Source organism: Geotrypetes seraphini, chromosome 6 (genome assembly GCF_902459505.1).
Source record: "Geotrypetes seraphini chromosome 6, aGeoSer1.1, whole genome shotgun sequence".
Lineage (NCBI taxonomy): Eukaryota > Metazoa > Chordata > Amphibia > Gymnophiona > Dermophiidae > Geotrypetes > Geotrypetes seraphini.
The window spans coordinates 226939730-226965665 of NC_047089.1; the positions used below are offsets into that span (position 1 = coordinate 226939730).

Here is a 25936-nt window from a genome sequence, read left to right on the forward strand (position 1 = left end):
ATCAGTTTGCGAGCCCTTTACGACCAGATTTCCCTCCTGCAGTATTCACTAACGCCTGTAGCAATCTGATCCCGATTGTCCCATGCAAATTAGTAAAACCCCATGCAAAATAGCCAAGCAATTGATTCACTAACAATTGCTTGGCTATTTTGAGTCGGGTTTTACTACTGACAAATCCAACTGCTGCAGACCTGTCAGTAACTGAGTTACCATCAGGTCTGCAGGCTTTTTGACAGGCCTGCCTGTCTTTTTTATTCATTTTTTTCCATGCCTGTCAAAAAAAATGTGCCCCCCACAAACAAACACGCTTCCCCCCTCCAGAGAAAAAAGCAGGAAGGATGCCAACTCCCTCCTGCCATCAGAATTAAAAAGAAAAAGGCAGCGCAGCACGGAACTCCCTCCCCCCATCCCCAACATGGCACAGTCCAACACCAAAGTTGGGAGCAGGAGGGGTGCTCAGTCCCTCCTACTCCTAGCCTTCCCACCCCTTGGCCCAACCCTGGTCGGCCCAGGTGGTCGGGCCCGGCCCACACACCCCGGTACCTTTACAATTGTTGGGAGCAGGAGGGGTGCCCAGTCCCACCTGCTCCTTGGAGGCTCATCTTCGAGAGTAGGAGTGGTGCCCAGACCTTGCTCCTGCTCCTACGCCGTTCAAAATCTTCAGGAGAAGAAGGAAAGTCCTCCTGCTCCTGCTCTCCAGCCAGCCGCCGCCCCAAAAGCAGCTTTAGGAGCCGCCCCAGTGCATCATCTGATGCATGGGGAGAGGCCTAAGGCACTGATTGGCTGAGGCGCCTCAGGCTCCTCCCTTTGGAGGGGCCGGGGTACCTAAGCCAATCAGGGACTTCCATAGGGAGGAGTCTAGGGAAGTCCCGTTGGGGCAAGTACACTGAAAACTCCCGTTCTTCTTTCCGTTTTTGCTGTTCGGGAGTTTTCCGTGTAGTGGGAGGTTCCCCCCCCCACCCAACCCAACGGAAGCATGAGAACTTGTAAATGTAGGGGGGTTCCTACCTCCCCCACCCCCCTCACAGTGCTAACGAAAAGGCTTATAAGTGGCGGCGCACATATGTTCTGCAAGCAAATGTCGCCTCGGGATTGTCGGCACACCAAAGTCCGGCATGCTTTTGACTATATACCATATACATACACCCCCCCAAGGACCTATTAAGACCCCCCGAGGAAGACATTTTAACATCCTTTGTGGATTGCATATTAAACTACAACTGGCATAACTGATCCTGTTCCACAAATTTTGTTGTTTTTCTGTTGCTGCTGAAAAGTGAAACATGCATGCCTGCATTGTGTCTCAGAAAGCACATTTCTAAGATAAATGTCATTAATTTGGACTTTATGAAAGTTTACATAAATTTTTTTCTTACTGTATTTTCTGCTAAAAAAGTTGAGCTAACAGCAAGTTAATGTAAACTGTAAAGGGGCTTCCCCTATTATTTATTGTGGGGGTGGGGGGGGGGTTGTCCATCATTATTTTACTGTGTGTACTCGTATTGCTATGTAACCCGCTCAGAACTCTGGATATAGCAGGAAATACATTTTTTTAAATAAATAAATGAAAATATGGAAATCTGATAAAATTTAAACCAATGAAGAAGCTAGTAGCAGAAACTCCATGGACAGATGATGTTCTAAGTGAGAGTTGCTTCTGAAGTGTTACCTATATGATTTATAAATACTAAGGGCAGGATTTTCCAAAACCTGCGTTAAAAAGTGACAGTCTGCTACCACAGCCATTTTGATACCGAATCTAAAAACCTGAGACATTCTTAAAAAAATTAAACATGCAAATAAGATTAGCGGATAGCAGTGAAGATTTCTTACATTTGCATGTGCCCATGCGCAGAAAAACGCTATAAAAAAAAACCAACAACAAAAAAACCACTCTCCTGCTGCACTATTAGACAAATGGAAGGGAGAGGAGGAGGAGAAGCAACGACGACTTTTTTCAATCGCACATAAAACATGCCTCTCTCTCTCCAAAAAAACTACTATAATTCAGGTAAATCTTGTAATTTGTTTTTAATGTAAAATTGAATCAAGACCCACAGCTAGAAACACACAAGACAAGGGTATCATACGTGCTCAAGAAGAAACGTTGGCTTTTGCGCTTGAAACATGCCTGTCTCTCCCAAAAACTCAAAAGCGTGATTTTACTACCCTCCACTAACAATATATAGATACACATTTTTTTTTCCATTAGCCAGTCAAAACACAAGTGTTGGCACTGTAAAAGCACCTCTGGACCTGTTGCTGCTTTTTGTCGCCAAAAGCTGATGCCGCACTTCAAAAATGCCTCAGCGATTTTTAAGAATCCACTGGAGGGCTCATTTCAATGTTAAAGAGCCCATTTGCTTGCCATTGCCAGAGACTGCTAGAAACCTCGTTAACCTCAGAGATAATCCATTTTGATAATCCGCCACTAAAATGCGTGCAGGCTAAACCACCAGAAAACTGCTTAGTGACTACGTTAATGTTTCGAGAACTTTGCTTTAAAATCGGTAGATTTTTGTTATTCCTATATTCTGTTCCTAATGGCAGCTTCCTTATGGTACCTAGCTCAGATCGCCAAACAGTTAAAACAAAAAATGGAAAAGTATCATGCTTAACATGCCATTATTTTCTTGAGTTTTAAAAGGACAAATGGAGGTGTGAAACCAAAGGAGAGATACATAAATATATCTCACATTTAGAAATGTAGTGTGATGTAACCAAAATTTAGGTACACAGGTCTTGAATTTCATTGCTACATTAGGTATAGGTTACCTGTAGTTTTTTCATGATTAACAAGTTGTACTTGTAAGTTGAAGATCTGTTCATGCATTTTACTGTCTGATAACTTCAGTTTCTCTCTCCTGCTCACCATGTAGCATAGGTTTCTTACCTATATATCGAAGAAAAAAATGTCAAGAAGCCAGATAAGCTAAAAAATGGTGACGGGTGAAAAGCACGCGAGGACAAAGGCGTGCAGACTACTGAGCGCAGGGCTTGATCACGGCAAAGAAAACCTGTATTTTAAAGGGTTCTGACGGGGGGTGTGGGGGGGAACCCCCCCCCACTCTACTTAATAGAGATCACGCTGCCTCACACTGCCATGTTGGGGGGGGGGGGTGTAACCCCCCACATTATCCTGAAAACTTAACTTTTTTCCCTAAAAAAACAGGGAAAAAGTTAGTTTCCAGTATAATGAGGGGGGTTTCAACTCCCCCAAACCCCCCCACAACACCAGCGCGATCTCTATTAAGTAAAGTGAGGGGTTCCCCACCAACACCCCCCGTCGGAACCCTTTAAAATACGGGTTTTCTTTGGCGCTATTAAGTCCTGCGCTCAGTTGTCTGCGCTCGGTTGTCGGCACGCGCTTTTGACTATGAACCTAAAAAACGGACATCAAGACAGGGCACAGTTCATCAGCAGTGCTCAGCAACAAAAGCACCCTAGCACCATCAATAACAGTGTTAACCAATTTTCTGAAACCACCAAGAAAACAACCCCCCCAGCCCCCACCCAAGAACCAGAAAGAACCTCCCCTGTCCCCCCTCCCCCCGAGAGACAGTTGATGGAACCCCCCTCCCTTAATACTACTACAAATCTAATACTATATCAGAATAAAGGAAAGCAATACAAAAGCCAGAGCCCCAACAGACCAGGATGACCCCCCCAAATTCAGCATGGGTCATTACCCTCCACCTCCAAGAATCTACCCCATAGATCCTCAAATTGCTGCCATCGGGTTGCAACTGCAGTGTTTAAATAAAGAATTACAAAAAAAAACAAAACAAACAAAAAACAGCCAGAAAAGCTAAAAATTAATAAAGTGACTTTAGAGAAGGAGTTTTCTTGGTTTTTCTTTTAAAGTTGCCTACCCCTAGTTTTCAAATACAATAATGCATATTCTTTTTTTTTTTTAATTCTTTATTCATTTTAAATCATAAACAAGTGTACAATAATATATCCATTAAATTTCAATGTAACACTTGAAAATCTTAATCATATCATCAAGAACAAAAGTATATATCCCCATCCCCACCCTACTGAAATTAAAATTTATGAATCATTTTCAAACATACAATAAGTGTACAGAAATATAATCATTATAATTTCAATACAACACTTGAACATCTTTCCAAATCATCTAAAATAAAAATATTAATCCCCTCCCTCCCACCCTACCTAAAGAATGCATATTCTAAAATGAAAGGCTGTTGTAATAAAGGAACAACAGAAAAGGTTATTTTATGGACATTCTATTGTTTTCCTGGATAGGACCACACGCATGGAATGAGATCCAGACATATATACACCAGCAGGAGAATTTGTAGAATCTAAAGAAATTATTGAAGAGTTTTTGTTTTGCAAGATGAAATATGGGAATTGAGTCCTTGATACTAAGTTGAGCGCTGGCCGCTGGAATTTTTTTTCTGTCTGTGCTTAGTTTGAATAAAGCGGGATACAAATAAAATAGTGTATGGACTTATTGTGACCTGATTTGTATAAAGCGGGATACAAATAAAATAGTGTATGGACTTATTGTGACCTGATTTGTATAAAGCGGGATACAAATAAAATAAACTATGTGTGAAACTATAAATGCAATTCACAATTTACTATTAGCAGATATTGAGGCAAATTTATAACTTCAGTCAAATTTATGATAAGAGAAGAATGAAGCATTATCCTTGTATGACTATCTATAGAGTATTTGAATATCTTGAAATGCCTTACCCTTTCTAGGTCCTGCCTGAGATGCATAAACATTCTCATGCGGGTGTGAACGTTGTCATCTTTAGGTTGCATGAAGCTGTTTTGTTCTTCCTCTTTGGGAGACAGCAATGGCTTGTTAAAATTACTTTTTCTCTTTAATTTCCAGTATTTATAGATGAAGTTCACAGTGAGCGGGGGAAGGCCTGTTTCTACTGCTACATCTTCCACCTTCACAAGCGTGTAGAATTCTTCTTGCAGCTCTTGCAGTTTCTGAGCACGAAAGTTGTTTTTTTCTCTGTCTTTCTGCTTAAGTTCAGCACCGCCCTTTGGAGCACTCTCTGTATCCAACAATGAGCTCTGATTATTTTTACTGTGCTTGAGGCAAAATGACTTGAACTTGACTTCGTCTCCCTCATCCAAAATGGTCTTCATCTCTAAGTTGTGCTCAAAGGCACAAGTGACATGAAAGGCTGTGATGCAGCTTTTTACAGAGCACTGGAGGATTGAACAGTTAAAAAGAACCAATTTTATAAGAATAGCAAAAGAATAAGGGCTATTGTTCTATTCTGCAAAATTAGGGCAATAAAACTAGAATTATTTAAATTGATCAGCTCTACCAAACATTATAAAGGTAAATAAATTTATCAGGATCAGACTGCATTAAGCAAAAGTTGTATGTTTTTTTGTTTTTTTTAAAGAAATAGAAAAATAAAATGGCAAGGGAAGATTAGATACTTACCTTTAATAATCTTCTTTCTAGTAAATAGACACATCATTCTGGATTCTGTGGGTCGTCGCTCTCTGATTGCAAGATCTTGTGTAGAGAACCTCATTTACATTTTTCTGCTCTGCCTCCCATCACTCTGGGCTGTCCTGTAAATACTCATTTTGTTATCAAAGCAGATGCTCAGCCCTAGAGAAGAAACATAACAGGGAGGGGTACGGGGAGTCGCCCCGAGAAACAAGTCTGTTCATATTACAATATTTAACACAAAATAATCATGTAACATTAAAACATTTAACCATACAATGAGGTGTAATGAACAGGCCACCTAACTAAGTGCAACCTGCACTAACAGTCTTGGAGTTCTCAATGATACTGCCCTAATCTCTTCAAACTAATACAGTACTGGATGGGGGAAAAAAACAAGGCACCCAATAATACGGACATGCCTGAGACAGCAAGCAGTCTAATGAAAATCTGATAGGGCGGGATTCCAAAATGATGTGCCTATTTACTAGGAAGATTATCAAGGTAAGTACCTAATCTTCCCTTCTAGTGCAATAGGTACATCATTCTAAAACCTGTGGGACGTATCAAAGCAGCCCAATAGAAAGTAGGGTGGAACATACATGCCTGCTAAAAGTACTGAAGATCTGAACACGGTATCCAATTTGGCTGCTATATCTACCCTATAAAACTTTGTGACAGTATGGCTGCTCTACAAAATTTCCTCAGGGGAAACTACTCTAGACACCGCTGTGGAAGAAGTTACGCTCCTAGTGGAATAGGCCTTTACATCTACTGGAGGTCGCTTTCCGTTGCCAATATAAGCTGAAAAAATGGCCATACAAATTCATCTAGAAATGGTCGCTTTTGAAGCCGGCTGGCCCTGGCGGCTAATACTCACCAGCACAAAGAGATGATCAGACAGTCAAAACTCATTCATGACTTCCAGATAACGAAGCAACACTCTGCAAACATCCAGCAATTTCAGAGCCTTGTCGCCGAGAAAGGGTTCTCTGCAAGATGAGACCTGTAGCTCATACACCAGTGGTGCTGATACGACCATCACCAAACACTGTTTTAACTGTCAGGTCCATCAATGACACCATCTCCAAAGGCTAATATGGAGCTCTAGTAAGAGCCCACAGAATGAGATTCAGACTCCATGTTGGAAAAGGTTTATGTACCAGAGGATGAAGACATAATGCTCCCTTCAAAAATGTTGACACATCTGGGTGAGAGGTCAATGTCCTTATACTAATCTTGGATCTAAAACACAAGACAACTGCTAGTCCTTTCTAAAGCCCTTCCTGAAGGAAAGCTAGAACCAGCAACACTGGAGCTGTGAACAGGTCTTCGCTCTTCTGGGCACACCAGCCCTGGAAGAATCTCCAAACCTTCACACAGGTGGCCAAGGTTGACTGCTTTTTTAACTTTAGGAGAGTGGAAATCACAACCTCCGAATAGTCTTTTCGCACTAAGGCTGCACACTCAAGAGCCATGTTGTAAGACCAAAGCTCTCCAGATCCTCCAAGGCAACTGGGCCCTGTGAGAGGAACTCCGGATGACAGGGCGGTTCCTCTTTAGATGGATCAGATCTGCATACCACGGATGCCTTGGCCAATCCGGTGCAAAGAGAACTACGAGCCCTGGATGCAACATTATTCTTCGTAGGACTCTGCCCATCATAAGCCTCGGCAGGAACACAATACAGCAACCTTGTCTGTGGCCACAGCTGCATCAGGGAGTTCATCTGTTGTCAGCATCACCCACGTGCAGATGCGAAGCGGCACTCCCCAAGATAGAGATTGTAATTCCAGCCATCAGATCAGATTGCAAAGTGCTTCTGTTGTCCAATATAGGAACACCTGCAATGTATCCATTTGCAAGAATCAGTGAGAAGAGCGCTTCTTGGAGGAGGACATAAATAGGATCTCACCCAGGGGGCTAGGTCTATTGTTGCCACCATTGACCCCTGCACCTGCAAGTAATATGAAGCTGTCTGTGCTGGCCTGTCCAGGAACTCCCTGATTTGATGTGAACTTTGTTCTGTGGTTTTCCCAGGAGAAAGTCTTTGTTGTCCGTTGTGTTAAAACAGACTCAGATATTCCAGGGATTGTGCCGGCTCCAGGCAGCTTTTTCAAAAGTTTATGACCTAGCCCAGGCTCTGTGGAAGGGGGAACATGCACTCCCCACTGCTGTCCTTCCTTTAGATTGGGTCAGGGTTTGTATCAGCCAATCAAACAGATTTGGTTGTACCTGTATCTTCTCCTTGCGGGGGGAGCACTGCTACTACACCATCACCTTGGTGAAGGTGTGTGGCACCGTGGTCAACCTAAATGGAAGGGCAGACAACTGGAAGTGCTGCTCCAAAACGTGGAACCTCAGGAACTTCCTGTTAACAGGAAAAACAGCATCATGCATGTAGGCCTCTGTCAAATTCAGCATGGCGAGAAATTCCTCTGGTGCCATGGAGGCAATGACCGACCTTACCGTTTCCATGCGGTATCTTGAGAGCAGCATTAACGATTTCAGATCCAGAATCTGCCTTCAGTCTTCTCTTTTGGGCATTAAAGTATACTGAGCATCAGCCCAAGCTCAACTTTGCATCCAGGATGGATCTATGGCTGCTAGATCTATTAGCCTCTTTATTGTCGCATGGACTCTGACTGCTTTCTCTGGCTTCTCTGCTGGAGAATCCACAAAGAGGTCCAGCAATAGATGAAAGAACTCGAGTTTGTACCCCTCATGAATAATGTCCAGAACCAAGTGGTCTCATATGATCCTCACCACGCTTCTCAGTAAACTTACAACCTCCCTCCTATCCTGGCATCAGAACTGCTTATTGAGGGCCACTGTGGGGCAAGATCTTGAGGACGCTTAGCATCCCCCCAATCTTTGTCTCGAGCTCTGAAATGCCCTCTGGACAGACGGTCCTCCCGAGTACTGGCAAAAGCACCTACAGCCACGAAAATTACCTCAACCTGACCTCCTAGGGGCCCTTGGTTTGCAGTCTGGCAAAGACTTTGGTTTACGATCCTGCACGCTGGCCATAAGATCGTCAAGCCCTTTACTAAAGAGCAATTGACTCTTAAAAGGCAACTTGCTCAGTGTAACCTTAGAGGATGAATCTCCCACCCAATGTCTGATCCAAAGCATTCTATGGGCAGAAATAGTATATGCAATAACCTTGCTTAGGACCATGAACTAATCATACAGAACGTCTTATCACAATCCACTCCCGACATAAGAAACTGGGGAGACGTGTTGGCATCTGTTCCGAGTCCGACATAGCCTTGAGTTGCAAGCACGTGCAACGTATGACACCGCTGCTGCCTTCAACCCCAACACCACTGCCTCAAATTGCCTCTTAAGGACAAAATTCAGCCTGTGATTCTGTGCATCTTTCAACACCACTCTACCTTCAATGGGGAGTGAGGTATGCTTTGTAACCTGTGCCACCAGGGAAGCTACCTTTGGTGGAATAAACAGCTGATTAAACTCAGCGTCCACCAAGTAAAGTTTTCTCATGGCTTTAGCCACCCAAAGGGTTCCCTCCAGGACCTCCCGATGGACTGTGAGAATTTTAGTAATGTCTGGATGAGAGGGAAAACACGTGGTCTGAGCCTTAGTGCTGCTCATAAGTGAGCACTGGACAGTAGTGGCCTGTGAAGGCTTTAATTCTTAGAGGGACTCAGTAATCTCCAAAAGTGCTGAAGGCTTGACCAGCCTTATGCATTGTCAGGTCCTCTTCCAGATTAGGGCTGCCACCTGGTCAGAACCTAACTCTCCCCGGCACTATGCAGTCTCTCCAAATACTGAGGACACAGAATGGGACAGTACAGACAGATATCGAATTCACTTCTTCCTAGTTCTCTTCTGACTACACTCGTATCTTGCACGTGGCTCTGCTGTGGGGACAATGTGCTCTTAGAGGGAAAAACCTCTGGCGCAACCACCATCATGACCTCCGAGTCACTGTGATCACTGTAATTTAAGTATGCTTTGTACATCATACTTATAAATTCTGGAGCAAAAGCCTGACCAGGACATCCAGAGGGCTCTGGCAGGTGCTCCTATGATCCCTCTGGCGTTGCATGGTGAATACTTAGCTGCACTTCACTGGGGATGCCCTTTCATCAGTTGCCAGCTCCAGCCTGGATTTGTGGTCTGGAACTTAATCCATCAGGGACCCTATACCCTTAGAGGAGGTAAAAGACAGTGGCTCTTCCCCCCCCTCACCCCCCCATGTACTGCAAAACATGTGGGACACAGACGGTCCTCGGCCAGCCATCACAAATTTGACATGAATCTAGACTGAATTTGAGCTTAATCAAGGTGATTGGAGGCAGATAGAGGCTTTTATTTTCAAATTGGGAAATTCAAGATGTCTATCAGAGTGGAGAATTTAGCACCAAAAACGGTCTATGGGAGCTATATAAAAGGGGCCAAAAAATTTGGGTAACAGGATTTTTAGAGTTAGGGGACCCTGTCCCTAGCCCCAGAATCCTTTAAAAATCACTTTTAGAGACAACCCCCCTCCTCCTTTCTCTCATAGGTTGTCACAGCCTTACTCACTGTGCCATGCTGATGTTGGGAGCTGCAAAGGACTGAAACTGCAGCCGGGGAACTTCTGTTTCAGACAAGCCTGGGAATCTGGAGAGCTTGCTTCTTCAGACTGCCCCTCTGTCCAGCCGGATGACTGAGATCTCACCTCCCCACTGGAGAAAAACTGCCATGAGGCCATTCAGCCTGTGCTCAAGCACTCAAATGAAAAAACCTACAGCGAGCCTTGTTCCCAAGGGAACGGTCCCCTGAGCTCCTGGACTGTTAATGAAGGCTGGCCAAGCAGATGCCCTGCAAAGCAGGTTGCCTCTTGGCTACAGATTACTATCCTCAGAGTCTATGTTCTCTGCAGCCAGAGATGTCTCGTAACTGGGAGCCTCTGCAGCGTCAGAAAGCCTCATGATCGAATAAAAAAAGCTGAAATTAAATAAAAAACAAACACATGTAGAACAGACAGGCTCTCACCATCTTGCAAGTAGAGAGTAAAACTAAAGATTTACAAGACAGCCCAGAGCGATGGGAGGCAGAGCAGAAAAATGTAAACGATGCTCTCTACACCAGTTCTCACGATCAGAGGGTGACGACCCACAGGTTCCAGAATGATGTGTCTATTGCACTAGAAAATGCTTTCATGTGAATCTGTACAATTCTGAAATATATTTTACCCAAAGATTTATTTCCTGCAACTTCTGAACAGCAAAAATTAAAAAAAAAAAAAACCACAAAACTTTTAATGGAACTTTTCCTTAAGACTTGCATTTCATACTTGCAAAAGCAAATTGACTGTAGGCTTCCTCTATTTCTGATATCCCATTAATTATGATCCTAGAGTCATACAATCAATTAGTATTTCTTTACATTTTTTGAATTGCCTCTTATCAACCTGAAATGATTATGCAAGGAAACATCCTAACACTAACACACCCAAAACTCTCCTCTGAGAGTGCTCTAGGTGTTCATCCCATCTGAGGCAAAACGTTCGTTGAGCCAGTGGCCCACCTGTTTGACTGCCATGATTACAAGTGCCTTTCAAAATAAATTATTTCAATTTCTATTTTACAATACCATGTTACAACTTTATCTTACCCCCCTCCCTTTCTTATGTCTTTTCCTTTTTTGTCTCCTTTATCTTCAAAAATGTAGTTCTCCTCTCCTCTCTTCCTGTTTACTATCCTACCCTATGTTGTGTTAGTTTTCTGATATTAATTCTCCTCTTTTAATTTTCATGAACTTTACTAAATACATACTTGAATGCAAGCACCAATCTTCAGCTTACACAGGCTGCAGACTAAGGCCCATCGGCGTGGTGGAATGTGGGACACTTTTGTGATTGGCTCCATTCTTTCTGGACAAGCAATGCTAACCTAAAAGCAAAATAAACATGAAAGGCTCCTTAGGAAATTAAAAAAATCATGGGATAGGAAGTAATAATAATAATTTATTTCCTTGTATACCGCCCTACCAGTAGTTCGGGGCGGTTTACAACAAGAAAAAACTGAAACATTTCAGTGAAGAAATACAATTCAATAAAATACTTATACCCATTTAAAATACAACATCACTAATATATTGTTAAAAGTTAACATACAAATTTGTTGAATAAATAAGTTTTCAACAATTTCCTAAATTTGAAGTAAGATCGAGGTTGAACAATCAAAGGACATATCCAGGAGTTCATCTTCCCTGCTTGAAATGCTAATGCTCTATCCAGAGAGTTTTTATAACAATATGCCTTTGGAAAGGGGATGATGAACATACCGGAGTTTCTTGTATGTTTATTTGACTTAAATAATTTCAGATGAGAAACCAGATAAAAAGGTAATAAATCGAAAAGTGCCTTAAAACAGATGCACCCAAATTTAAAAATCACTCTGCGACTTGTTAACCGATTAAAAGACAGACAGAATAAAGCTTAATGGCCAATTTTCTCAGTGGAAAAAAGTAAGCAGTGGAAAGCCCCAATGATCCTTATTGGGGAAAATGCTTTTTAACATAGTTTTAAATGATCTGGAAAAAATAATGGAGGCGATCAAATTTACCAGCAGCACAAAATCATTCAAAGCTGTTATAATACAAGCCGATTGAGAGGAATTATAGGGTAGCACTGTGAGACTGAGGAATGTAAAATAAAACTTAATGGGGCACATGCAAAGTGATATACATAGGGAAGAATCATCCAAAATTATAGATACACTATGCAAAGTTCAGCATTAAGAATCACCACCCAGGACAATGATATAGGCATCATCATAGACAAAATGCTGAAATCTTCTGTTCAGTGTGTGACTTAAAGTAAACATAAAGGGAGAATATCATGATGCCTCTGTGTCACTCCCTAGTGCAACTGCACTTTTATTTAAAAAATAAATAAATTACCCACTTCATCCTACAATTCTAGGCTGTTTACCATAATTCTAGGCTGTGTCCCCCTAGGTGATAGTCAGCCAACCCAACTCACTAACCTCCTACACTGCCTCTCTGATATGAAAAGCTGGATGACAGCCAAGAAACTCCAGCTAAATGCCTCAAAGACTGAACTACTCTAGATTAGGAAAAAACTACTTTCACCCATCTGACACAGGCCGTATCAGAGGTGGAAGAGGATCTCTTTTTCTTTAAAGGACCCACGGCAACAAGAGGGCATCCGTTGAAAATCAGGGGTGGGAAATTTCATGGCGACACCAGAAAATATTTCTTCACCGAAAGGGTGGTTGATCGCTGAAATAATCTTCCACAACAGGTAATTGAGGCAAGCAGCGTGCCAGATTTTAAGAAAAGATGGGATTGGCATGTGGGATCTCTTCATGGAGGTAATTAGGGGGTGGGCCATTAGTGTGGGCAGACTAGATGGGCCGTGGCCCTTTTCTGCCGTCATGTTCTATGTTTCTATGTTTATCCTGGGAATCTACCCCCTTAACAGCAAAAGGTCAGGTACGAAGTCTTGGAATTATACTGGATGGCTACCTGTCCCTCTCCGCCCACGTCTCGCAGGTAGTTTCCACATCTTTTTACTACCTACACCAACTGGGAAGGATCAAACCCTACCTCCCAGAAACAGACTTAGCCCAACTGCTTTATGCCTACGTACTCTCTAGACTAGACTACTGCAACTCCCTATTCAAGAGCATCGCTGAAAGAGATCTAAAACGCCTCCAAAAAGTCCAGAACTCAGCAATTTGACTCCTATACAACTTTACCTACCATGACCCCATTATTCCAGCGCTCTATACAGCTCACTGGTTACCAGTCAAAAGGCGATGCATCTTCAAAGCTCTAGTCATGACACACAAGACAAAAAAAACCCCAGCCTACATAGCATCCAAGCTACGCCTATACACCCCTAACTGCCCCCTCCGCTCTAAAGCAGAACAAAGACTCAGCATTCCCGCAGGGAGATCCCTCCGAATGAGTACGGCAAACAAAAAGATCCTATAGCCATTTCCTATCTCAGCTAAGGAATCGACTACCCACACAGATCAGGTCACTAGACTCACTAATGACCTTCTGCAGAGCAGTAAAGAATTTCTTCTTCCGCCAATTGGGCCATTAAAAACTGCCTCCTCAATATACTTCTCCTAGTACTCTTCGCTATAACCAGTCTGGTCTCTAGAATAAGCTCTGTTATTGTCTACTGTAGCCTATTTGTTGTCATGACCAGTCTGTTTTCAAACCCGTTCTGAGCTTCTGGGAGAACGGGATAGAAATTGAAATAAATAAATAAAGACATGCATAATAAACTTCTAAACTCAACATAAAACAATAACATAAATGTCATAAAACAGAGCATAATTCTTGTAGTGATAAGAACGTAAGCAATGCAGAAATGTCCACACCAGAAACTTTAAACTACAGTAAAGGCCTGAAAAAATTGTGCTTTCAGTTGTTTCCAAAACTAAATTATTGAGATGATTTTATGCAGTTCAAATGGAGAGAGCATTCCACAGTCTGGCACCCTCAACATAAAATATGGAGGAACAATATTCATTCAAATTTTATAAGAGGGAACATCGAGCAAATGTTTATTCACTGAACACAGATTACAGGCAGGAAAATTTGCAGTTGCTAATGGAGTATCATTGTTCAAGGCCTTATAGATCAGAACTAGTGTCATGAATTTTACTCTCCACTGAATTAGTAGCGATGTAGATCTTTCAAAACAGGTGTAATACAAAAAAAAAACACAAAAAAAACGAGATGTATTTGTCAAGAAATTTGCAGCTGCATTCTGAAGACAAAACAACAAAATGCAAATGGCACCAAAGGATTCCACATGATAAATGAAGCAGAAAACCAACAAAAACTGTGGAACAGGAGATCAGATGTACCAGTTTGTAGTTTAATAAGCACCAAACAACATAGGAGCAATCCACAAAAGCTATATACAGTCACAAGTGACCCACAATTAAAAAAAAAAAAAAAAAATTCATATTGGTGTATAAAATTTCAAGTGACCCAACATGGGTTGGTTTTTGGCAAAACTAAAATTGCTTTCCTCAAGGATCCAAATGGATTCTAGAAGATGAAGAGTTAAAAGATTTGGATAAATTACCAAGAATAAATGATTGTGTGCATATGACAAAATAAATAGTAAATTGCTATGGGGTCCTTTTATTATGGCGCACTAATTTAGCGCTCGCTAAATGCTAAGGCACCCACAGAATATAATAGATGCCTTAGCATTTAATGTGTGCTAATCTTTAGCGCCTTAATAAAAACCGGAAGTTACATCGAAGCAAGGACTCCGGTGGCAAAAGAGAAGCCTGAGCAGATCTCTGGTGCAGATCGGGGCAGCACAGCTCTCTCCTTCCCGCAAGCAAGGCTTTCTCCTCTCCTCCCTGGCCAGGCAAAAGCTGCGGTAGCGAATTCAATTCACTATCCTGCTGCTACTCTGGTGTCTTCTCTCCATTCGGCCGCCCAAGCGGAAACAGGAAGTTTTCACTGAGGGCAGGCCGCAGTGAAGAGAAGACGCTGGGAGTAGTGACAGGAGTGGATCGCTACCGCCACCGGCAGACCTCTTCCGGACTTTCTTTGGGAAAGGTGCGGGGGTGTGGTGGTGGTGGGAGCTTAGGAGTGCCATAAAAAATTTTTTAAAAAGGTAGATGGAGGGAGAGGTGAGATGGGGAATTGGTGGACTGGAGAGATGGGGGAGAAGAAAGATGGGAGAAATGAACTTGGTGAAGGAGGGGAGATGGACTTGGGGGGAGATCATGGAGAGGCGAGATGGGGGAAGGATAGAAGAAATAAGGATCTAAAAACAGGAGAGGGAGATAGATGGTGGACAATGGGATTTAGGGAGGGAAGGAACAAAAAGAGAGAGAAGTTGGACACAAGGGATGGTGTGGAGGGGGGATAGAGATACTGGATAGGAGGGTAGTTGGGTGGGAAAGGAGAGAGAGAGATGAAGGATGAAAGGGTAATTCAGAAAAGGTGGATCAGTGGAAGGAGACAAAAAAAAGGAAAGATACCAGACCTCCGGGGGAGGAAAGGGAAACGGAAGGGGAGGACAGAGACAGAAGATAGATGGTTAGCACGGAGAAAGAAGGAGACCCTGGCAAGCAAGTTATCAGAAGACAACCGGAGCCTGGGACCGATAAAATCTGAATAATGATCAGACAACAAAAGGTAGAAAAAATAATTTTATTTTCTATTTTATGGTGTTAGACCACGAATGTGAGCTAGGATTTAAGAGAGAGGAAAAGTGTTTCTTGTTTGTTTATTTTGTTTACACCACAGCGCCAGGAAAGGGCAAAGTGGGTGAAGAGGCTATAAAATAAACCCACCAGGATATTTGAAAAAACAAACAAACATCCACTTGGGCAGGAAAATCGAATCGAAAAAAAATAAATAAATAAATAAATCGATTCAATAGGCTGAATCGAATCAAATTTTTTTTCCTGAATTGGGCAGCACTATTTCAGACTGAGCACTCTAGAGCTGGTAGCCATTAGATCTCTGTTGCTCAAACCTAAGGAGAGACCCAGAAAGCTAAGATTCAGCAGGGGCTGAAACAAGATCAAGAAGTATCCAACAATATAAACAGGAAACAGTACAAAGCAATATAAACAAAAAGATAGAAAGAAAAATAAAAGGAGGCAATCAAAGAAATTTGGTGAAATATAGTTATTTCTTCAAATTGGTTGTTTTATTATGTAACAAAGGAAATACGAGAAATAAATGAAACAAACTACAAAAAATGGATATAAATGCATATGAGGCAAATTTCTTTAAACTGAAAGGAAAATCTAGAATGACAGGTATAGGATGAAGGGTGGAAGCCTCCTGGTAGAGGTGGTGGAGACAAAGACTGTGTCTGAGTTCAAGAAAGCGTGGGACAGGTACATAGGAACTCTTAGGGAGTAGAGGAGACAAAGGCCAGTCAGCCCATCCACAGCATTCACTACGTTTCTATATAGTTTGTGAATGGGTACATCGCAGGATGGATTCCTCATTGTGCATGCTGCCATGAGACAGTGGCTGATTCGGTGGCATAATCCATCTATCCATTGAACAGTAATGAGGAAATAAGCTAGCAGGGTGAGCTATGGATATCCCCTAGTGCTTGGTTTGGAACCGATATACACTTCTCCCTATGTATTCGCGGTTTCCATATCTGTGGTTTCAATTATTTGCAATTTTTCAGCCACTGACTCCAACCCCCAAAAACGCCATCATTAAACGCAAAGGTTTTATTTTAACACGAACTGTCAAAATGTTAAAATATCATCCTGTGTTGGCAAATCCAGGTTGAAAAGTCTCCAGCAAAAAAAAAAAAAAAAAAGAAAAAAAGGGGGGGGGGGGGGGGAGATCTGAAACGGCCTGTGTACTGAGAAAAGAGACAGCAAAATGTGCTCTTTTTAGCTATCACAAATGTTCCTTCCATCTGTGCAAACTTCCCTTTCACTGCTGACTCGCAATTGAACGTCCCACTTGTGGAAGGAGCTTTTTGCAGCTTTGAAGGGAGCTGCATTTTAGCTGTCGCCTTTGCCAGTCATCGGCTTCAGGTTGATAACAAGATAAGAACCAGCTCTGCAGCTACAGTGAAGGCAGACAAAGATATTGTTCTGTAAAGGCGAAGAATTACCAGACAGAAAGAAAAACATTCCTTTTGACTCTTAAATTCTGGCTTCATCCGTGTCCCCTTCTCAAATGCATTGACTTGGTGCAGAACTTAGGACTCCCTCCGCTCCTGCATCCGATGCCTTCTCCTCTCCCTCCTCAAAAACCGCGAATAACATTTGATACGTTATTCGCGGTTTCAACAGAAAAAATGATGTCACTTTCCCCAAAACTACAAATAACATATTGAAAAGTTATTCACGGTTTTTCCATATTCGTGCCTGTAGCCAGAATGCATCCACCACGAATAAGACTACGAACAATTCTAGTAGTATTTTTTTAAAAAAGAAGATCTTTCAACACAACTCTTTCTAAAACGCATATAGGCATCATCCATTTTACAATTATAACAAAGTGGAAAAGATCAATGAAGGAAACTCAGATACCTACGCATGTAAGTGCATGTCTGCCATTTTACAAACCTACATATGTGCGACTGCTACTAATTAAGGACCAAGTATGCAATCTTTTCATTTGCTTCTATGGGGGGGGATAATGTAAGATTAAGGAGGATAACTCCTCTATAGATGTTTTTGAGCAAGTGTAAATCCTCATGGGTACATTTTCTTTCCTACTTTACATAAGTATTCCACATCACAGTCAAACCATACCCCCTTGAAAATGCTACATACTATGGGCTGGATGCACAAAACTCTCCGATCGTGTACTGATGGTTGATGAACCAGCTTGACTGGTTTAGCAACCGACTGAATTTGCCATGGTTTTCCATGTGGTCATACATTCTTTGATTCCGGCATGCAAATGACCTCATTACTATCAAAATGAAATGATTAATATTAAAACAAGCCTAATACTGCATGCCATAATCAGATCGCTAATAACAACCTGGAAAAGACAACAGGTCTGATGTAGTTTTTTCATTTTTTTTCCTATGGAACAGATGTTGTGCATGTGTAACACACACACACACAATATCTGGCCCATATTAAAAAAAAAAAAAAAATTGAGCCAGCCCCCTCCCCCGCCCCCCCCAGCTGAAAACCCTCCGGAACAAAAGTAGAGGCAGAAGGGATGCCCACTCCCTCCTGCCACAGCCAACCCCCCTCCCCCCGGCCAGGACGCCCCCTCTCCATACTTCAATAAAAATCAGCAGGAGGTACGGGGTGGGGGAATGGGGAGTTGGGTTTTTTGTGGGGGAGTTATTTGCATGGGGGTGTCTGAGCAGTCAAACCTTACTTTCCTGTTAGTGCCTAAGCCAGTCAGCGCTCAGGCACTGATCAGAAAGTAAGGCTATGACAGCTCAGACTTGTTTGCAAATTTTGGCCACAAATGTGGCACAATGAGAGGGAATCACTCGGCGATAAGAGAATCGCACTCTGGCGTGCTAATTTTTAGTATTGATGACCTATTTGTACTACATTTGCATGGCAGTATTGGAGACTGCTAGGAAACTCGGAAAAGATCACAGTAAGCCATTTTGATAATTCGCCACTAAAATGCATGCACGCTAAACCGGCTGGAACCGGTTTAGCAAGCACGTTAAAGGCATATTTTAGTTTTGAGAATCTTCACCTCAGTGATTAAAGAGGTACATCCAACAACAACAACACATTACAGTAGCCTAAGAGGTGAAGAATGGAAGCATGAATCCTAGTTTTCTAAACCTTAAGTTCCAAAAATTGGCCTTGTTAATTAATAAAAGGACACCAAAGAAAAGAAATAGGCAAGTGAAACATTTTCATTTTACCTCTGGTATCCAGAGGGCACAGCTCACATGAGCCCACTTGGTTCCTGTCCTAGTGGCTTTCATGGCCCCTCCTTTCTTTGGGCATAGGAGACACTGAGGATGGATCCCAAGAACACAACTACGACACAACCAGCTTCCTTCAGGAACTTTAAGAATTCCATAGCATGCCTAGAAACAAAATAGAGGGGGAAGATGTTTAAAAAACCAAGACCAAGTAGATCATAAGAACATAAGAAGTGCCATCTTCGGAACAGACCCAAGGTCCATCAAGTCCGGCGATCCGCACTCGTGGAGGCCCCACCAGATGTACCCTGGCATAGTTTTAGTCCCCATATCACTCTAAGCTTCTCATAAAGAGAAGTGCTTCTAGCTTACCCTTACCCATGTCACTTTATGCCACTCATAAGGAGATGTACATCTAACTTACCCTTAAATCCTAGAATGGTGGATTCCGCAATTACCTCTTCTGGGAGAGCATTCCAGATGTCCACCACTCGTTGCATGAAGCAGAACTTCCTGTTTTGTCCTGAATTTGTCCCCCCTTAGCTTCAGTCCATGTCCTCTTGTCCATGTCATATTGAACATTGTAAATAATGTTTTTCCCTGCTCTATTTTGTCGATTCCTTTCAGTATTTTGAAAGTCTCAATCATATCCCCTCTCAGTCTCCTTTTCTTAAGGGAGAACCAACCCCAGTCTCTTAAGTTGTTCCTCATAATCCAGGTTTTCCATACCTGCAGGCTCGCTTACAGAAGAAATAACTGGGGGCAGCAGAGAGCAGGGAGAAGGAGGAAGTGCTGAAAACAGTGATCAGTATTCTCCTGCAACAAACTCACAGGAGTGGATGGAAGACCCTTGGTTCACCATACCATCCCGAACCCTATTGCACTGGAAATACTAGTTCTCCATTTTATGCTTCCCTGTAATTTTCTATCAATACAAACACTGACAATCCTGAACAATCTATATAGTTCTCAACAAAAACAAAGCAGTTGTGAAAAAAACCACACTCCCCCTCTGAACAATTTTAAATCTTACATCAATAAATGTTTTAATTACTTTAATATTTTTGAAACAGGAGGTCCTCAGTATGATTGCATAGTCAGGTGAGCGCAATAGCGAATAGTTAACTCATGCACAGGCTATACAGCCCTTTGCAGCACACCATCCTTGGACCCTTCCTTGTATTAAAAACAAATTGTGCAAAAGTGCTAGTGTTAATATTAATACCTAAAGTAAAGAGTAAAAGAATCATGCAAATTTCACAACCACAAAAAAAAAAAAAAAAAAAGGGGGGAGGGTTTAGTGCATCAGCGGTTTAATACTACTATTTATTATTTCTATAGTGTTGAAAGGTGTACACAGCACTGTACATTTTAACATACAATAGATAGTCCCTGTTCAGAAGAGCTTACAATCTAATTTAGACAGGACATTTCAGGGTTGGGGAAGATTATAGTGAATGTTGCAACAGTGTTTGTGACCTTGTCATGAAACTGCTATTTTTCTTATTTTTTGGTGGCTATAATCCTCTCATGCCATTGTTTTCCCTCAATTGAAAAAGGCTCACCTCCTGTACATTAATGCCACGGATATTTAAACATCTCTATCACCTCTTTTCCAGAGTATACATATTGAGGTCTCTAAGTCTGTCCCCATAGGCTTTACGGCAAAGACCACTAACTAATTTTGTAACAGCTCTCTGGACCTACTCCATCCTATTCCAAACGGGGAATCACCAGAGACTAAAACAGCAATATCACCTCCTTTTTCCTACTGGCCATTCCTCTCTCTGTATACCCAAGCATCCACCTGGCTTTGACCGTTCATTTTCTACCTGTTTTGTCACCTTGAGATCATCACACACATATCACCCCCAAGTCCCGCTCTTTCGTACACAGAAGTACTTCGCCCCCTATACTATTCTGTTTCCTTGGATTTTTTCAGCCCAAGTGCATGGCCCTGCATCTTTTAGCATTAAATCTTGGTTGTCAATTTCTGGAAAATTCCTCAACTTCGCTAGATCCATCATGTTATCCACAGCGTCCGGGGTGTCTACTCTATTACAGAGTTTGGTATCATCTGCAAAAGACAAGCTTTACCAGACAATCCTTCTGCAATATTGCTCACAAAGATGTTAAAAGATCCAGGCACAAGGACAGATCCCTGCAGCACTCTACTATCAACATCCTTTTCCACAGAGCAAACTCCGTTAACCACTATCCTTTGTCTCCTTCCACTTAACCAGTTTTTAATCCAGTCCATCACTTTAGGTCCCATACCAAGAGCACTCAGTTTGCTTATCAACCACCTATACAGCATCATGTCAAAGGCATTGCTAAAATTCAAGTACACTATATCTAGCATTATTCTTCAATAGTGTGCACACGCTCACTTTTATTCTATACAGAACACAGTGATGGGGACCCATAAGAATATAATCTATATCAATTAACCCAAGTGGTATCGGTAACCAAAAATCCAAAATATATAACACACCACTTATTCAGAGAAGTGCACCAGATAGTCTCCAACCACGTTTGTGAGTGTATTTCCAAGGGCCTCAGAGTTGGAGCCTACGCACAGTTGTACTATCACAAACTGAGAAAATCAGCGTATGTTGTTTCTCCTTGCTCCAATCATTGGCCAGAGGGCACGGTGTTATAACTCTCATTAATTTTTGTTCTCTTTTCTTTATCTTTTTATCTCTTTATCTCTACTTTAAATAATGAAAGTATTAATGTGGGGACACTGGTGTATATTTAAAGTAGAGATAAAGAGATAAAAAGATAAAGAAAATAGAAAAAAAAGAGAACAAAAATTAATGTGAGTTATAACACCCTCTGGCCAATGATTGGAGCAAGGAGAAACAACCTACGCTGATTTTCTCAGTTTGTGATAGTACAACTGTGCGTAGGCTCCAACTCTGAGGCCCTTGGAAATACACTCACAAACGTGGTTGGAGACTATCTGGTGCACTTCTCTGAATAAACGTGTTACATATTTTGGATTTTTGGTGACCCATAAGAATAGCCTTACTGGGTCAGACAAATGATCCATCAAGCTCAGTAACCCGTTCTCATGGTGGCCAATCCAGGTCCCTAGTACCTGGCCAAAACCGAAGGACTAGCAACATTCCATGCTATCAATCCAGGGCAAGCAGCGGCTTCTCCCATGACTTTCTCAATAACACACTATGGACTTTTCCTCCAGGAAATTGTCCAAACCCACTTAAGTCCCTCAGGAAGCAGGCATCTGCCCTTTAAGGCCCCAATCCTTTCCCCTTCGTTTCCTTTGGAGAGACAGTATATTGAAATTAGCTTTCCTGCATGCTGGGATTGGCCAAAGAGTGTGGTCCCTACCACAGAGAGAAATAAGAGCTAGGATGAACGGAAGGAAAAGACCCTCAATTCCCTTGAGAAGATGGTCCATACACACTTTGCCCCAGGGCTGCTGATCGTTTCCAATTTTTACTTGGGAGTGAGCTGGCATTTCCGATAATGGAGCTTCCTGAGACAGAGTGCAGAATGAACTGGGAGACCTCAGCATAGCCTATACCCGAGATTGCTGATAATTCTCTTGATAAAATAGAGCTAGATTGAAGGTACTTTCTGGATTCTTTTGAACTGTTTTGAGCTCTGGTATTTTAGCCAAGGAGTAACAACTGCCTGTATGAAGCAGCTAAAAGTTTGGTGGAACTGTTAATTTTTCCTTTGGACTGCTGACTACACCGGATCTCTAAGCTGATCTTTTAGCTAAGAGAAAGGGATTTGTAGATGAGAGGGGTGGGTCACCCCAGCAAAATTACTGCACAAGAACTAGCAGACTTCTTTCTAAACAAAATTCAAGACAGTTCAATCTGATGTAGACAAAGTGATTACTACGGAACATCGTTCTCTTGACACTCCAAAACATTCCACAGAACCTACAAATGCAGACCATATCTGGACTTCATTCTCCACCTTGTCCATCTCAGAAACAACAAAACTACTATCCAAACTGTCAGCACGTCACAGTCCCCTAAACAACTGCCCCATGGGAAAAATAGCACTTACTCCCATAACAAAAAATCCATAGGCGGATCTCTCCATGACCTCCAACTACAAACCCATCACTGGCATACCTAGTCTAACAAAAATCATCAAGACCAACATAAGTAAACAACTTGCAGTCTACATCGAACAACATTCATGTGTACACCCAACCCAATTCAGATTCCATCAACAACACAGCACTGAACTTCTCATCCTCACTAATCACAAAAACCAAACAACTACTCAGTATGGGACGTCAGGCAATACTCCTGCAATTTGACATTTCAGCTGCCTTTAACTCCGTGGATCTTCACCTTCTATTAACAAAACTGTCAGAAATTGGTATAACTGGAACAGTGCTAAAATGGTTCTCTGACTTCCTACAAAACAGAGAATACATTGGTAAAAAGAATGAAGAGATCTCCAAACTCTGGAAGGCCTTCTGTGGGGTGCCTCAAGGTTCTCCACTTTCCCCCATCCTGTTTAACCTTTTCATGAGTTCCCTCGGAAACATCAGATTCGATGATGAAAGCATAATGTCCTACCGGTGAACCTGGCCAGAGGGAATGAAAAATGCCTATACCTTGGGGTGATATATAGACCTCCCAGGCAACAGGAGGACAAAGACATGAATTAATCGAGGACATAGAGAACATCACACTGCGCGGGGACACAGTAATGCTAGGAGACTTCAACATGCCAGATGCAGATTGGAATACACTCTCCGCGACTACGGGTAGCAGCAAAAGAATATTAACCTCCATAAAGGGTGCACGTCTCAAGCAATTGGTATTGGAGCCCACCAGGGACCAGGCGTTACTAGACCTAGTTCTCACCAACTGAGATAGCATCACGGAAGTCTCAGTAGGAGACACACTGGCCTCCAGCGACCATAATATGGTATGGCTCAACCTCAAGAAAGGTTTCCCTAAGACAAACACAGCAACAAGGGTTCTCAACTTTAGAGGCACAGACTTCAACCGCATGGGAGATTTTGTCCATCAGGAGCTACATAAACAAGCAATATCTGACAATGTGGAGGATATGTGGTCGTCTCTGAAGTCCATCCTACACGAAGCAACAGACCGATACATAAAGACAGTAAGTAAACGCAGGAGAAACAAAAGACCCCAATGGTTCAGTAAAGAAATTTCAGACCTAGTTAAACAGAAAAAAGACGCATTTATCACCTACAAACATTTAGGCAGAGAGGGGGCGAAAGAGGACTATCTAGACAGATTTAAAGCTGTCAAAACAGCAGTCAGAGAAGCCAAACTCCGAATGGAGGAAGAGCTAGCACGGAAAATTAAGAAAGGGGATAAATCTTTCTTCAGCTATATTAGTGACAGGAAAAGAAACAAAGATGGGATAGTACGCCTGAAGCAATCGGACGGTAACTTTGCGGAATCAGATTCTGAGAAGGCAGAACTACTAAACAAATACTTCTGTTCAGTGTTCACCCGCGAAGCGCCGGGAGCTGGTCCACAGCTGCAGACGGGAGATAACCAGAAAGACCCGTTTCAAGATTTCGAATTTACGCCCAGTAGCGTCTATGACGAACTATCAAGACTCAAAGTAAACAAAGCCATGGGACCGGATAACCTACACCCCAGAATGCTCAGGGAGTTAAGGGAAGTCCTGGCAGAACCATTATCTGTTCTTTTCAATCTTTCCCTAAGCACAGGAAGGGTCCCCTTGGACTGGAAAACCGCCAACGTAATCCCACTCCACAAAAAGGGCTGCAGGACAGAGACAGCAAACTACAGACCAGTGAGTCTCACGTCTATAGTGTGTAAACTCATGGAAACACTGATCAAACAGAATCTTGACACAATCCTAGACAAAGAAAAACTGCGTGATCCACACCAACACGGGTTCACCCAGGGTAGATCCTGCCAATCTAATCTGATTAGCTTTTTTGACTGGGTTACTAGACAACTGGACGCCGGAGAGTCACTGGACGTGGTATATTTGGACTTCAGTAAAGCATTTGATAGCGTCCCTCATCGAAGATTACTGAACAAGCTGAAATCGATAGGATTAGGAGACACTCTAACTACATGGGTTGGGGATTGGCTGAGCGGTAGACTTCAGAAGGTGGTGGTGAACGGTACCCCATCTGAAGCATCGGACGTGATCAGTGGAGTGCCGCAGGGCTCGGTCCTGGGCCCGATTCTATTTAACTTATTCATAAGAGATATGACGCAAGGACTTAGAGGAAGGGTATCACTGTTCGCCGACGACACCAAACTTTGCAACATAGTAGGCAAAAGCTTATTACCTGATAATATGACACGACCTACTGTTGCTGGAACAATGGTCAACTACTTGGCAGCTAGGCTTCAATGCTAAAAAATGCAAGATAATGCACCTGGGTAAGAGAAGCCCGCGTAGAACTTATGTACTAAATGGTGAGACCTTGGTTAGGACCATGGCGGAACGCGATCTAGGGGTGATCATTAGTGAGGACATGAAGGTTGCCAATCAAGTGGAGAAGGCTTCCTCTAGGGCAAGACAAATGATGGGGTGTATCCGCAGAGGTTTCGTCAGCAGGAGACCTGAAGTTATGATGCCGTTGTACAGAGCCATGGTGAGGCCTCACTTGGAGTACTGTGTTCAGTTTTGGAGACCACACTACCGAAAGGACGTGCTGAGGATCGAGTCGGTTCAGCGAACGGCCACCAGGATGGTCTTGGGGCTCAAGGATCTCACATGTGAAGAAAGATTTAAAAAATTGCGGCTGTACTCACTTGAGGAAAGAAGAGAACGGGGAGATATGATTGAAACATATAAGTACATCACGGGACGCATCGAGTCAGAAGATGATATCTTCTGGCTCATGGGACCCTCGACCACCAGAGGGCATCCGCTGAAAATCAGGGGAGGGAAGTTTCATGGCGACTCCAGGAAGTACTTCTTCACCGAAAGAGTAGTGGATCATTGGAACAAACTACCACTCCAGGTGATAAAGGCCATCAGCGTGACGGATTTTAAGAGAAAATGGGATACTCACGTGGGATCTTTAAGGGAGTAAATTCAGGGGAGGGGATACTTGGAATGGGCAGACTTGGTGGGCT

General features: G+C 42.6%; 1 protein-coding gene across 14 annotated transcripts in view; it reads right to left on the bottom strand.

Moving 5' to 3' along the window:
* The window catches only part of JADE3 (jade family PHD finger 3), a 165213-nt gene that overhangs the window by 75667 nt on the left and 63610 nt on the right, over window positions 1-25936 (bottom strand). For all 14 annotated transcript variants that reach the window (XM_033948314.1, XM_033948312.1, XM_033948311.1 and 11 more), the window contains 4 exons: window positions 18828-18995; window positions 11251-11367; window positions 4732-5205; window positions 2776-2893 (listed from right to left, as the gene is read on the bottom strand). In XM_033948314.1, the coding sequence (XP_033804205.1) occupies window positions 2776-2893; window positions 4732-5205; window positions 11251-11367; window positions 18828-18995 (877 nt within the window). The remainder of the gene's footprint in view (window positions 1-2775; window positions 2894-4731; window positions 5206-11250; window positions 11368-18827; window positions 18996-25936) is intronic.